Source organism: Oryzias melastigma, linkage group LG16 (genome assembly GCF_002922805.2).
Source record: "Oryzias melastigma strain HK-1 linkage group LG16, ASM292280v2, whole genome shotgun sequence".
Taxonomy (NCBI): Eukaryota; Metazoa; Chordata; class Actinopteri; order Beloniformes; family Adrianichthyidae; genus Oryzias; species Oryzias melastigma.
In genome coordinates this window covers 2,273,688-2,288,449 of record NC_050527.1, presented here as the reverse complement: position 1 = coordinate 2,288,449, position 14,762 = coordinate 2,273,688, and the positions used below count along the sequence as shown (strand labels likewise).

The following is a 14,762-nucleotide window of genomic DNA, read 5'->3' as shown; positions in this document are numbered from 1 at the left end:
GAAAGTCTTTATCTGAATGGGTTTGTATGATGGAGCGTGTGAGCTGCTGTTACAGTTGAATTGAATACATTGTCTAGTTTAAATGTGGAGACTATTTTGGCCAACAAGTGTGTGTGTAACTATAGAGTGTGTGTGTAGACAGGCCCCATTTCTAGTTTGTTACTTAGTCCTGGTTGTTTTATGATATTGCTATAACTTTTGTCTCCAAGATTTTATTTTTTTTTTTTTATCTTCACTGGTGTCTGTGGCAGACATGAAATCCTGACCACTTTTGTCATGGGACGATCCCACATTAATGTAAGGGTGGGGTCACCTGAACCCCATAAGAGAGTATGAGGTTAATATATGTCACAAGAACATGTTAAAAACACCAAAAACACATTTTCCATTGGATTGGGTCTTTAAGAAGAACATGGAGAGAAAGGAGCAAAGACACAAGCAGCCAAACATTTTTTAATCCAGTTATGTTTCATATAAACGGAGCTGAAAAACTGAGTGGCGGCATAGATTAAAAAGCAGCGAATTACCGCTCACCTGCAATAACGCCGGCCGTGTAAACCATTCCCACCTCAAACCCTTTGTGCACCATTTCCAATGGAATGCCCACCAACAGCTGCATCAACAGGTTCCCCAAAATATGCTCCACACTGGAGGGAGAGAAGAACAGAGAACTGAAAAGTACTTATGTACACAAACAACACATTCCTTTACATTTACTCTAAGGCAATATCAGAATTTGCTTCCCTACCCTGTAGCTCCTCCCTATTGCTGTAACTGTAAGGGCATTTGAAGCTGAATTGGAGTCCCACAGTGTGTTTTTTATTTTTTTATTTTTTTTTTTGAGGAAAGGGCTATCACTTTAAATGCAAGTATTGACTTTTTAAATAAATAAACAATTTAAACTTAATCCTACAACTAGATAATTGAATTTATCATGTATGTATTAATGTCTGTGATGTTTTTTTAATCAAGCAATTGTAGTTGTGATTTAACTTTTTGTTTGTTGTTGTTCTAGTTAAACACAGGTGATGAACCTAATCTTTAAAGTGGGCTCAACCCACAGCAACCACAGAGTTGAATCAGCACAGAAAACCCACAGACATGAATAGAAGCAGCACACAGAGCTGTGCTTCAGAGCTGCAGTCCCAGCCCTTTTCCTTCTCTGGAGTTCTCATCATGCAGCTGAAGAGTTAAACAGTCAGCACGGTCTTACCCAGCGTGGACAAACATGTAGGACAAAAAACGCCACGCTTCCTGTCTTTGATCCGGTCGGTATGTCAGAGGGCTGTCCCAGATTCCTTGATCCAGAGTGATCCACTGCTTCTGAGGTTTCCAAACAGCGTAGTAGATAAACACTCCCAGCTAAGAAGATTTAAAAAAACAGAGGGGGCAAAGTACAGTCAACCAAAATGATAGAAAAAGCACAGTTGTTATGAACGTCATCCACCAAGTGTACAAGTTCTCCCACTTAAAAAGAAGAGAAAGGCCTGTAACTTTCATACACGTACCTCAACTATAAATGACAAAATGAGGAAAAACAATACAGAAAATCACACTGTCGGATTATATATATATATATATATTGCAAATTATGGTGGAAAATAAATATTTGGCCACCTACAAACAAGCAAGATTCCTGTCTCTCACAGACCTTTAACTTCTTCTGTTGCTTCCATTACCTCTATTAATGGCACCCGTTTGAAGTCACACTCCAAACTCCACAATGGCCAAAACCAAAGAGCTGTCAAAGGACACTAGAAACACAATTGTTGACCTGCACCAGGCTGGGAAGACTGAATCTGCAATAAACAGCTTGGTGTGAAGAAACCAACTGTGGGAGCAATTATTAGGAAATGGAAGAAAACCACTGGTAACCCCCTTCTATCTGGGGCTTCCCGCAAGATCTCACCCTGTGGGGTCAAAATGATCACCAGAACGGTTACCAAAAATCCTAGAACCACACGGGGGATCTAGTGAATGACCTGGAGAGAGCTGGGACCAAAGTAAATGTTACCATCAGTAACACACTACAAACCCTGCAGTGACAGACGTCTCCCCCTGATAAAGTCAGTACATGTGCAGGTCTGTCTAAAGTTTGCTAGAGCATTTGATAATCCAGAAGAGGGTTGTGAGATTGTCCTAAAATAGAACTTTTTGGTAAGAACTTTACTGTTTGGAGGAGAAAGAATGCTGAGTTGCATCCAAAGAACATCATACCTACTGTAAAGCATGGGGGTGAAAACATCATGGTTTGGGGCTGTTTTTCAGCAAAGGAACCAGGACGACTGATCCGGGAAAAGGAAAGAATAAATGGATCGTCAGATTTAGAGAGAAAACCTCCTTCCATCAGCATTGAAGATAAACCGTGGCTGGGTCTTTCAGCCGGACAATGATCCCAAACACACTGCTGGTAATGAAGGAGTGGCTTCAGAAGAAGCATTTTAAGGTCACGGAGTGACCTAGCCGGTCTCCAGATCTCAACCCCATAGAAAATCCTTGGAGGGAGTTGAAAGTCTGTGTTGTACAGTGACAGCCCCAAAACATCATTGCTCTAGAGGAGATCTGGATGGAGGAATGGACCAAAATACCAGCAACAGTTTGTGGAAACCTTGTGAAGACTTACAGAGAATAGTGTACTGCTGTCATTGTCTTGATTCTTATATCTTGTTTTGTCTGATAAAAATTACAGACCTCTCTCATCTTTTTAAGTGGGAGAACTTTCCCTATTGGTGACTGGCTGAATACTTTTTTGCCTCATTGTATAGATAAGACATTTACAGTCCCACTCTGATCATCTTTTGGTCCATTTTTAAAATCATTCCCGGTGGTCTTTTAGTTATCATTATGCCATTTAGGAAAAAGAAAAACTACCGATTTCTAGGACATAGTTTCTGCAGAGCAACAGAAATTCGCCTCCAAGTTTCGGGCAGGAACTTTGGCACACACTGTTCCTCCACATCCCATCATTCCTTTGTTTCTGGACATTCAGGTCTGTTCAGCTGCGAGACCCAACATTTTTCTCTCTCCCATTGATACGCCGTTCAGACTTATACATTTCTATTTCTGTTGGTTCTACTAAACACAATCGCAATAAATCCATGAAGTAATTATCACAAGCAATCCCAATGTAGGCTGCCAGATTTAGAATCAGGTCAGAGGATCCATATGGGTTGTCCCAGAGGTCCTACAGTGTGGGAGTATAACGCAGAGCTACCTCTGCAATACTGATGAGGATGATGAAGATGGGGGGCGGCAAGCAGTTGGCCTTCTTCAGATACTTGCTGTGCAGCTCTTTTGGAAGCATGTAATGAGGAAGCGACTGGTGAAGCTTTGCCAAACAGCCCGTCTTTGGCTCCTCCTCCTCCTCGTCTCCATTGACCGGCGCATTACTCTGGTCCTTGTTGAGGGGGTTCAGATGCTCCATGTTGATGGCCGCCATCGCTGCTTTAGAAGTCCTGCAGGACAGACACAGTCAGGAGAGAAGCAGGACTCACATCAACCGACCTAAACTTTTGTTTCAATACTACTTACTAGTATTCATTCTACTGCAAAAATTGAGAAAGTAAAAAAAAAAATATTTCAAGAAAAAAATGCTTTATATTTTCTGTTTTGAAAAAAAAAATAGTCTTATCAAGAAAGTTTTTTTGTTTTTTTTAATAGCAACATAATCTTAGTTTGAGAAAACGTTTCAACAACGAAGTATTAGGGCCAGTTCACAAACAATTTTTTTTTATTACAATTTTAAATCTTGTAAATTTAGGAGAAAAAAGTAGTATCTGGTAAATTAAGCAAAAAAGTCATATATGTATGACTTTAAAAATCATAGGCTAAATAGAGTGGGAAAGTTACTTCTGCTTTCAGTCTTTATAGACGCTGACACTTTAGTTTCATTTTTAGGCTTCTTGTGAAGATAATTACTCCTGTTTTTTTCTCAAAGCTGTCCATCAGGTTTTCATTAGTCATTTGAAACGATTTTTACTATAAATAATTTTTGGTTTTGGTTTTACTGTGACTCACAAGCTTCAGGTTATCTGATTGGTCTGTTAGTATTTTGTTTTAGACAGATGACCGTTATTTATTTAAATTTTCTTACATAAACTCTCTCAAGATGACCATTTCTCCACTTGCTCTTCCGCTTTAACAAAAGTACAGAATAATTTCAGTAGCCATTACTATACCAAATCACCTCTGAGAAATACTTTGCAGTATTTTGTTCACCACAAAAACTTAAGAAAATTTTTAAAAAGTAAAAAATCCATGTTTAAAAAAAAAACTAAATTTTCTGTCTGGCAAGAAAATAATTTTATGAAGAAAGTTTATCAGTAGCAAAATAAAACATCTTAGTGAGTATATATTTTTTAAATGAAGGATTCCTGCTTTTGCTTTCATGTCACTTATTTATACTTTTTTTTTAAACCTTAAATTATTTTATACCACAAAGTATGCTACCAAAAAAGTGATATTACAAATTTTTTTCCTTGTAAATTTACGAGTTTAAATCTTATAAATATATTTGTCGTAATTTAACAGTTACAACTTTTTTCTCATAAATTTACGAGGTTTTAAGTTGTAATTAAAAAAAATGAATAAATTGTAAACTGGCTGTAATAATCCAATTTAACCTATTGTTTATATATATATATATATATATATATATATATATATATATATAGCTTTTAATGTAAAGCATCTTGTTTGACTGCAGACATTTTAAGACACTAGACCAGAGGTCTTCAACCTGCGGCTCCAGATCCACATGTGTCTCTTTTATCTCTCCATGGTGGCTCCTTGGCCAAAGATAAAATAAGTGAGGGAGACTGTCGGGGTCAACAGCTCCCTACTAATGCTGCCCAATCAAAATCTACCTAAAGAAAACAAATAAACAAAGCCTGCAAACTAAGACTACCAAGGTCCAACCCCAAACTAAAATAACAAAACTCAGCAGTGCAAGACTGCTAAGAACAAAGAAGGGAAAAAAACCCAGAAATAAATACAATAAAATAGCGATCATATAAATTGACACAGAAGACAAACAAAGATTCACAAAACACACAGGAGTCCCACTCTGACAAAAATACACAGAACCAAAAGAAAAACCAAAGCCAAATACTAACTTCAAATGTTAAGTTCTACTCCTTATTCAGCTCCTCAGCATTGCTTTATTTACAGAATTTAAGTCAATTTGTTCTCCCCTTTGAAAATATTCACTCTTTAAAGAAGAAAGAATAAAAGTTGTACAGATCGTGTTTCGTGTGGGCCTCCCAGCACTCCAGGGGTTATTTTAAAAACAAAAAAGACACCTCAAAATTCCTGTGGGGTGACGCTTTAAACACACAGTTCTAACAGCAAAAACTACAGTTACTGAAGCTTTTGTAAAAGTTTAAAGTAAACCTTCAATTCTACATTCATACACATACATTCTTTTATCTCTGTGGTTTTACAGAAAATACTACAAATTAGAATAAATGATGGGTTTGTAGTTCTGTTTCATTTCCTTTACTTCGGTTTTGTCATTTATGCTTAGATCTTGAACATGTTTAACTGAGCGAAATGTCAGCGTGATTTATTATTATACTATTATTGTATTATTATTACAATTATTTTTATTATTATTGTATTATTATATATACTAACATTCTGCTGCACGACAGTAGCTGTTCTTAATATAAAAATGTATTTAAATGTACAAATTTAACTAGAATAAAACTGATTTTACACCAAAATTGTCCTGTTTATATCTGATAGTAAACAGAGAACCAGTATCAGAAAAACAGTCATATGTTCTGCAGCAGGAGGATCTTGTTTGACACAGGGTGTGTTTTATTTTGAAAGGAACTTGTATGTGATCCTGCTGCAAAAGTAAAATAAGTAAAAATTATATTGAATTCAATTATTGTAAGTATTAGAAGGATAAGTCAAATAACATAAATGAAGTCATTTTTTTCTTTGTGGGTTTTGGCCATTAGGAAACTGAACCCAATGGCTTTTATTTTGAAGGTTGCGGTCCAAACAAGACGATTGGAATAACTTTAACAGCAACTTTATATCATATAGCTTTAAAGATATTTTAATTATATGCATGGAAAAAAAAGAGTTCACCAAAAACACAATTTCAGTAATAGTTTTATGCAACTTTTTTTTTTAATTTACCATTTTCTGAGTAAAATATGTTTAAAATTACAATTTTAATGCTTCTTAGACTGGGATAAACCTGCATCTAATGTACTTGTGGTGACAAACACTTTTCTGTCTTCATGTCTCAACTGGACGCGGCAGTTTTGCCAGAGGGATGATCGCGCGCAGACGCGGACGCGCTTCCCCCTTTCTAGGATTTGGTGGTGGTCTGTCCTGTCGGTGTAACTTCATATCTAGTTTTTCAAACTTCTCCTCTCAAATAAATAAATGCGATTCACCTACCAGAATCTTCACTGATGAATCCACAGCACAAACAGATGTTTTCTTCTCACGGATCCAAACTATTTACGCGCGACTTAAGTACAACAAAAGGTCACAAACACAAAGCACATTATTCTCTGAAATGTCTCGTGCTTCTCGGAGGATGAGCGGAGAAGCTTCAACCGGTCACACCAAGCCTCGATATGTCTGACGCTTTGATTAGTCTTTCCAGATAAAGACCTCCTTCCTTCCTTCCTTCCTTTTTTGGCGTAAACAAACCACCAGCATCTACTTCCTGTTTGTGAAGCGCGAGGGGTCTCCACCTCTTTTCAGCTCGCTTGCAAATGCTGCGATATCTACCTGATTCAAATTACCACACCTGTGGGCCATGACGTCACACGCAGGGCTCTACCTGTTCACGTAGTAGCAGAACTCTACAGGCCCCTCCTTTTAAAATAAATTAATCTATAATTACGAGTAAACAAAATAGTCACGTGTTTATGACAAATATTCAGATTTTGTCCAGTCGATCAAACTGCGTTAAAATGAGTTGCAGTTACAGGGAAGGACCACAAGGTGGCAGCAGAGGCTACAAGATGTCAGCCTCTGATCCAAAGAATAGAAATATTGAAACAAAAAGATCATTTGTGTTAGGAATTTAGTAGATAGTTTCTATTTTATCACAATATCAGTAGAAATCATGTTTAATTTATTTTTATATTTAAGGAAATGGTAAAAACATGAATTTGCATGAATGTTCTCTAGAAATGTGACACTATTTCAGAAGAAAGGAACAACACAATAATGGGGAATGTTTTCAGAAAAATAATGCATGTACAAAATACTGAACTCAAATATGTACCTCCCTGTAATAATTGCTTCCTTTAACAGCTCATCTTTTATGTAAAGTAGAAAATAAATAAGTTTCTGAAAAACAAGTTTTAGTCACAGAAGTTTTATTTATTTTTCTTCAAAAGGGAGAAAAATCCACATTCTCAGGTTAAGAGCTGTGAGGAAGAGGGTGGGGGGGGCATGGTACAAAGTGAAAAGCACAAGCTCCATTAAATAGAGCTGTTGGAGGTTTATATTAGGATGATCACAAGCAAAAAAAAAAAAAAAAGTAAAAAGAAAAAAGCGTTGTCTACAGCGCCAGCAGAAACTTTAAAACATCAGATTTTCTTCAGTAGAGCTGGAATGAGCATATTGACAGCAAAAAAAGAAAAATAAAGAAAGTGGAGTTCATTGATCATTTTAAGATTCTTCTGATTTTGGCCAGCAGCAATAGTTTTGAAAAAAAAGGGAAAAAAATTGATAAAAGTAGATAAAACCATGGCACCCAAACAAAAAAGGGAGGAGAGATGCATTAGGGGAATAAAATGTAAATCAACTGTGGAGGAGGAGGCAGTAGAAGAGTACCCATCTTGGAGAGGAAGCTGGGATCACGTTGTTGTGAGCTCAGGAGACATCTGGAATGAATAAGAGGACGGATTAATATTACAGTCCGACTGAAGAGCAACAGGAAAATACCTGAAGGGAAACCACAGTACTCACAACTCGCAGGCCGAGCTCCGTATCTTCGCATTATCTGGTCTTGTGTGAATTTCACAAAAGATTCATATTGTTCTAGAAAAAAAAAAGACATTTTATTCTGCAACTCAAGTAGAAAACATTTATTGGCATTTGTGAGGTGATATTTAATATTCATTCTGATTAAAAGAAGTATTTTCCTGTTTATGGTTTGATTCTTTTTTCTCAGCATATTTTAAACAGTAGCTGTGTTTACATGGACACAAGTAATCGGAATAAAAACCAGATCAGAATAACAATGCTTTATGTAAACACGCCATTCGGAAAACTCTGACCTGATCACTCATTTGGAACAAAATTCCACAAAAAAACATTTTTTTCAGAGACATGTACACAGTTCAATTCTAATCAGATCTTTGATCAGATTAAAACATTATGAATGAGTACATGCAGCTATAGGGATTTTTTTTTTTTTACTAAATTAATCTTCTTTATTTAGCTACATTAGTAAAAGTCTACATGGTAAAACTAATTTTCCTAGAAAACAATCTGGCAGTGAGTGGTTACAAATGAACCCCTGGCATTTAATTTGAACCAGAATTGATCTGATTTTTTATTTAAATATAATTGTTATTTAATTATGCATTTACTATGTAATAATCAAAACAGTGTGGGGGACAGACATGGCTCAAGTCAGGCTAGAACTACCTTAAAAGATGAATTTCTGCATTTACACATTTCTCAACATTTTTCCTCATAAACACATTCCAAATAGACAATTATAATCATATGTACAGCTACATTTGTGAAACTTTTCCTCGTGAAATATGAGAACCATCAGCACTCTTTAAATGCAATAAAAATGTCTTTAATAGGACGGTCATCATTAAAGATTTTCTTTGAATAAATCAGAGGTTCGTATTCATGGAGTCCTAGATGTTTTCATACACATGAGTCTTTGTTGTTCACCTGCAAGTTTTGTGTTAAGGATTTGTTCGTACTCCTCCCGGATCTTCTCCTCGTGGTCTTTGAGGAGGCGCTCGCACAAGAGGCTAACCTGCCTCAGTGTGAACGAGGGCTGGTCCTTCCTTGAGGCACCTGCAACAACAGACATGCAGAAATGCAATGTTACGGTGATTGAAGATGTTTTTTAAGTTTAGATGTGAACTAAAGGAGTTTTAGAGGACCTTTATGGTTTTCCATTAGCCAAGAAAATGAAATGTTTAAAGACACAGTTGTGGATAAAGTAAATATGAAGGCTCAGCAGATTAGAAATGCAAGATTTTACTTTAATTTGATGGTGAAAGATTTTAATCTAATGTCTGTTTTGTGCAGAATGTGGAGATTAAATTACAAAAATGTGCAAAACTAATAACGAATTAAAGATACTCCAAACACAAAATAAAGAATGTTGATGTCCTAAATCATACAATGAGACTTTAACAATAAACCCATTCAATGAATTATAGTCTTGATTTTAGATACATTTAAAACACTTTAGTAATATAGATTTTGCTGAATTTAACCTTGAAGATGGAAACTAATGATCTAAAAATAAACATATTTCCCTATATTTGTTAGGAGAGGTGTTGGATAATCTGACCTGGTGGGGAGCTGGGAGCGGCGAGGGAGGAGCTGGGACTGGGGGCGTCGCTGGAGCTGCAGGCCTCGGCCTGGTTGAAGGCTCCTTCCAGCTGCCGCCGCCTCTGGATCCGACTGTACTCCTGACGGAGGTTCTGGAAGATTTGCTCTGCAGGAGGCGGAACAAACAGGGAGACATTAGAATATCTGCTACTGCATGTTTATACTAACAGAAGTTATCTGTGAACGTCTGTGTGATGGAGACAAAAGACCAAACCTACAAATGCAGAACCGTTAAGGTTGAAAAAACCAATCCAATTAAAAAGGCAACCTAAAAATCAAATGGTGATAAGCTTTGATAAGGGGGTCCTAGCTTTTTGTGTTGTAATAAATGGTGAATGCCCTCTTCTTTTTGGTGCAACCCAAACTCTTAATGCTGGATATTATCCGGACTGAACAGCATTTGTACATAAATTAACATGTCAGCTTTTTGCAAAGCGTCGTCCTTCTCATCCTTCTCATTCAAAACAAAAAAACCTAAATGCAAGCAGTAATAGTCAAGGTAGAAGCTAGCTTAACCAAGAAAAAAAAATGCACAACTAAGCATGAAGCTCATGTGATTTAGTCACTTTCACTTCTTTCAAATTTTTCATTTTCCTTACCAGGCATAAATGAAACGTAATAACTTATGTAAACAACACGAACAAATGATACAGACACTCAAGCACAGGGTGGGGGGGTACAGTGCCTCATTTATCTCGGGTGGGGAAAGGGTGAGCCGTCATGCTGCCATCAGCAGGTCGTTTTGATAAGCCAACTTGAATCAGAAAATATATCAAATATTAGCAATACATTATATATTGTTAGAAGACAAAGCTTTTTATCACCACTAAACTAAATCTGACATTGTTTATTAATAAAACTGATCAGTATTGGTTTCATTCTGAACTTAGTTTAAAAGCCGGTTTTGAAAAAATCCAAACTCCACTAATACACAAATTTAATCTCCAAAAACTGGTTTGCATCTGCTAGTTGTTGTCGGTTAAACAAAATGACAAACGTATTGAATGTGTTTATTTCAGTCACTAACATGCTTAATACTGAAAGCCTGCTTAACACAGCAAAGCAGGTCACATCACACCATGAGATGGTAAAGCCTTTTTCTTCAGGTTGATGCTCTTGATTTTAAGAGTGGCACTAAAAGTCCTCTGTGGGGTTTACAGAGGTACAAATTTCAGTTGACTTGTATGAATATTTGACATTTCTATGTACATTTGTCCTCCATGCGTGCTGAAAATACCATATGAAGAACAGTGGCTTTAAATAGACAGAGCACTTCCTGTAATACACTGGTTCATCCACCAGGAATAAACATCCATTTCAAAACAGTGACAAAGCAACACTAGAGGGATATGGGTACTGCTGCATCTATCTGACTGAAACACCAAATGATGCTGGATCGTCTCACCAGCTCCTCCAGCTACTACTACATCATCAGCAGGCGAGTGGACGGCAACAAAAGCTTGGACAGAACTAAGCCGAACAATCAATCAGAAACACCTTTAAGAGTACTGTGCTTCTCTTTGACATCCTCTGTTCTCTAAAGCCTTGTTTCATCTGCAAAATGTCATCAGAAAGAATGTGAAAGGCAGCTCGAAAGAAATATGATTAAAGGATTCAACATTTAAGTGATGCTGCAGAAAGTTGTCGCCATGTTCTGCTATTAAGTTGTTTTTTTTAGGTTACCGACATGCATTGAACAGAGTTTCAAGTGTAGCTTTATTTTTATTTTTCAGTCTTGAGTTTTTTTTCCTCAAAAGCAAACTCAGGTTCACATCTCCAGACTCTGATCCAATCATCCAGAATGTTCAGTCATCACAAATGAGATGAAGAAACAACTGCAGCTCTAGCACTAAGCAAATATGAACCATAAATATCAACACACTTACAGCCTTTTAGCTTCTCTGCATCAGAGCACCCTCCTCCCTACTTAATTCTGCAACAGTGTAAGACACGATAAATGGGTACACAAGAGCAGGACACTTACGCCCCCAGGGGGGTCACTGTGAATCGACCAGAGACGGAGCAAAGATGCCGCTCCATTGTGCTTTTTCTTCTTCTTTTAAATGGTTATGACCTCTGGAAACCTCATAAACACTAAGGAGAGGGCTGGAACTAAAAAACAAGGTTAAGAAACAGAAGAAAAAAAAGCTTTAAATTGGGATTTAAAATAACAAATCCAGTTGCTATTATTTCTCCCCAAACTTAATGATGGGTGTTTTCTGCTCAAATTAATCTTTTAAATATTATTACCATCAACTTGAACACATCAGCTATCCAAATAACCTGCTACAAGCATCTGAACAGAACTACAACTCTTTAATGTCTAGAAAACAAGACAAGACTAATAAAGTAGTAATACTAGTTAAACAGATAAACTTTCATTTTTATAATGACACCTAACAGCTAGTGTTAAATTCCTCCCATTTTCACTTAGTGAAGCAAAGCTTAGACTTGTGAGGACAGAGCAGAGTGGACATGGGGGGGGGGGTCCTAAAACTGATATTTTACTAAATGCAAACCCACTTTTCCTCAGCGAAACCAGGAGACGGGCCGTCCTACAGAGCCACGCCTGCCTGAAACACCTTCAATGAAGATGAGCCCAACACACTTCTTTACCTTAACCCTTCTGCTATCTTTGGGGTCCAAAAAATGTAGTTTTGGAAACTATTTCCCTTAAAACTCTAGAGTAAGGATAAATAGGTCTTAGATAGTTTAAACAACATACCCGAGTAGTTTTTCTAGTTTTGTAAAAACAATCTGTGCAAGTTGGTGGTTAATCTACTCAAACCAAAGCAGTGATTAGCTTGTTCTATGATGTGTCATCTGTATGTAAAAAGGTCAACCAGTTCAAGTCAGACCTCACTTAGCATTATCTCCTGTTTACTTTGTTTTGCATATTCAAAGACAAAGAGGGGCAGAAACAGACAAAAGAGCTCTGGCAAATTCTAGATATGAAAAAAAAAAGAAAAAAATATATATAATTTCAGCTACTGGATTTAATAAAAAAAAAAACTATCAAAACTGTGCATTTTGACCATTCAATCAGAGGGAAACTAAATATGGTTGGTTAACAACAAAGCATTTACAAAAACGCCAAAAAATTGGAAAATTCACATCAGAAGTTAAATCAAGCAAAAACAATTTTACGAATAAATAAGTAAACAAAAACATGTTTTAAATACAAGAGAAAAAAACTGAATAATGATGAAAATTGTGAATTTTGTGAACATATACTGCCTACAGTGACAAACTAACACCTAAAAGAAAACACGAAAACAAATATAAACTTGAAATGTTACTTGTAGTGTCCAGTGATGCATCATGTTTTAATATCAATGACTAAGTTTCGGTGAACAAGGAGACTCTTTAAAAAGTATGAGCTGTCAATAACAAGTCTTACAAACCTCACCACCACCCAAAAGTGATTCTATTTTTTTTTTATTGCTCTTGTGGATAAACAAAAAAAAAAGACGGCAAAAAATTCACAAAAGTTAACAAATGCAATACTATTTTATTGTGTGTGCACAATAATATATATATATATCTCGAAAGGGGAGACAAATCTGACTTTCGATTAACTAGAGTGATAACTTTTAGTTCTTGGATGAATATGACCTTGAATTGAAACAGCATAAAGATTAGGATTTACTCCTGCCAGATTTCAATGATAATGACATATTAGACTGCAGAGGAGACCTCCAGCTAATTATGTTTTTTTTCCTTGGGGGGGTCCACACCCATTCAGCACATGCAGTGGAGCTGCATTTCAAGCCAAGACATGAACAAGAAGAACATGAACAATACATAAAGATTAGAAAAAAAGGGGAAATGGTAAAGGTGCAACAAAGTGGATTCCCCAGATTCAAGGCCAAGAAAACTGTAGCACAGGAGCTGCATCACCCCGGGAATTAATTCAATTCCCCTGCGATGATGCCCTCTGCTGTGATAGCATTTGTCTCCTGGAAAACCAGCAGATACAACCCATAAATTATATGCATGCTCGTTAGTTTCATTATCTCTGATGAACATTTTGAATAAACACACGTGTTAATAAAGGGCCATCATCTAAAATCATATTTGATTAGAATCCTCTTTATTCGACGATCACAGATGTAAACGAGGGATTACAAAATAACTATCTTAACGTAGAGGATATTTACTTCAAGAAATCAACATTAGCTTGAAGGAAACGGACACTACGAGGTTCAGGTTGTACGCAGACTTAAAGATAACGTTAACGGCTCCTTGCAGATATGATTTTATTTCACTGCATACACCCAAACTGGAAAAACGAACAACAAACATAGTAAATTGTACTAAATAGCCTTGTATTGGCGATAGATAAAGGGGGCTAACATTAGCTTCCAACCCCCATTATGATTCAAGTTGCTAGCTAACGAATCCACTCCACCCAAACCCCCTCCCCCATAACACCCACCCTAAAACGCAGAAAAAACGTCAAAAATCGAGTCAAACGCATACCTGGAGTAAGCCTGTGTTCCCCTCCGATGGGCTGGGGCGACACAGAATGTGTTGGGCTGTCGACTGGGGGTCGGAGGTTGCATCTTTGCGGGGATGGAGTACTCGGCGTCCCCGGTAGTGGATTGCACCTTCTCCGCTTAGGAGACTGAGGGCTGAGGAGGGCCTCAAACTCCATCGACCGCTTTAACGTAGCTCCACAAGCCATGTTAGCTAAAGCACACGACCACGAACGAGCTGGAAATACAAACACCCGCAATATTTGGGGTTGACGCTCCTGTTTTTGAAACGATTACGTCCCTTAAAATTCTTGTTCGCCTTTCTTCCTCTCCACAACAACGGATTTTCTTCTCGCAGGAGTGAGCCAACTGCCGACAGCGCCTGCTGAATTTTTAAAACGTCACAATGGTGGACTGTACCACTACATCAAATAGGGTGTCTTCAAATTTAAAAAACAATTATTCTTACGATATCTTTAAGTTTCAGGCCTAAACTCCCAAAAAGAAGTTAAATTTAATTGTGATATTTAGCTAATTGGAAATATTGAAACCATTCTATTTCAAATTTTGTCCAATTTACGTTTAAATTTCTAGTCTTCTCCCCCACAGTTGTTATTGATAGCCTTTCGTTGAACTCAAAGTGGGAGTTCACGCGACGTCTGCTAAAGGTAATTAACTACAAATAAATGGATAAAACAAATCACATATTTTTCACGT

At 37.0% G+C, this 14,762-nt stretch overlaps 2 protein-coding genes across 2 annotated transcripts in view; both read right to left on the bottom strand.

The window, feature by feature from the left end:
• Window positions 1–6,879, bottom strand: part of rhbdl2 (rhomboid, veinlet-like 2 (Drosophila)) — an 11,673-nt gene extending 4,794 nt beyond the window's left edge. The window contains exons 1-4 of the mRNA XM_024266901.2: window positions 6,418–6,879; window positions 3,215–3,455; window positions 1,214–1,362; window positions 535–647 (exon numbers count right to left, since the gene is read on the bottom strand). Coding sequence (XP_024122669.1) covers window positions 535–647; window positions 1,214–1,362; window positions 3,215–3,439 — 487 coding nt within the window. The 5' untranslated portion in view covers window positions 3,440–3,455; window positions 6,418–6,879. The remainder of the gene's footprint in view (window positions 1–534; window positions 648–1,213; window positions 1,363–3,214; window positions 3,456–6,417) is intronic.
• Window positions 6,880–7,335: 456 nt separating this feature from the next.
• akirin1 (akirin 1) lies at window positions 7,336–14,447 on the bottom strand. The gene is made up of 5 exons (XM_024267931.1): window positions 14,050–14,447; window positions 9,527–9,673; window positions 8,893–9,021; window positions 7,948–8,019; window positions 7,336–7,862 (listed from the first exon to the last, which is right to left on the bottom strand). The coding sequence occupies exons 1-5, from the start codon at window positions 14,252–14,254 to the stop codon at window positions 7,852–7,854; spliced, it is 564 nt and encodes a 187-aa protein (XP_024123699.1). The 5' UTR covers window positions 14,255–14,447; the 3' UTR covers window positions 7,336–7,851.
• Window positions 14,448–14,762: the final 315 nt, after the last annotated feature.

What these genes read in the sequence shown, in the direction of transcription:
- akirin1 (XM_024267931.1), bottom strand. Translation starts at nt 14,254, where the DNA reads ATGGCTTGTGGAGCTACGTTAAAGCGGTCGATGGAGTTTGAGGCCCTC. An exon ending in GGAACACAGGCTTACTCCAG is followed by an intron (nt 9,674 to 14,049) that starts GTATGCGTTTGA and finishes CGCCTCCTGCAG; the next exon opens with AGCAAATCTTCCAGAACCTC. An exon ending in CGCTCCCAGCTCCCCACCAG is followed by an intron (nt 9,022 to 9,526) that starts GTCAGATTATCC and finishes CTGTTGTTGCAG; the next exon opens with GTGCCTCAAGGAAGGACCAG.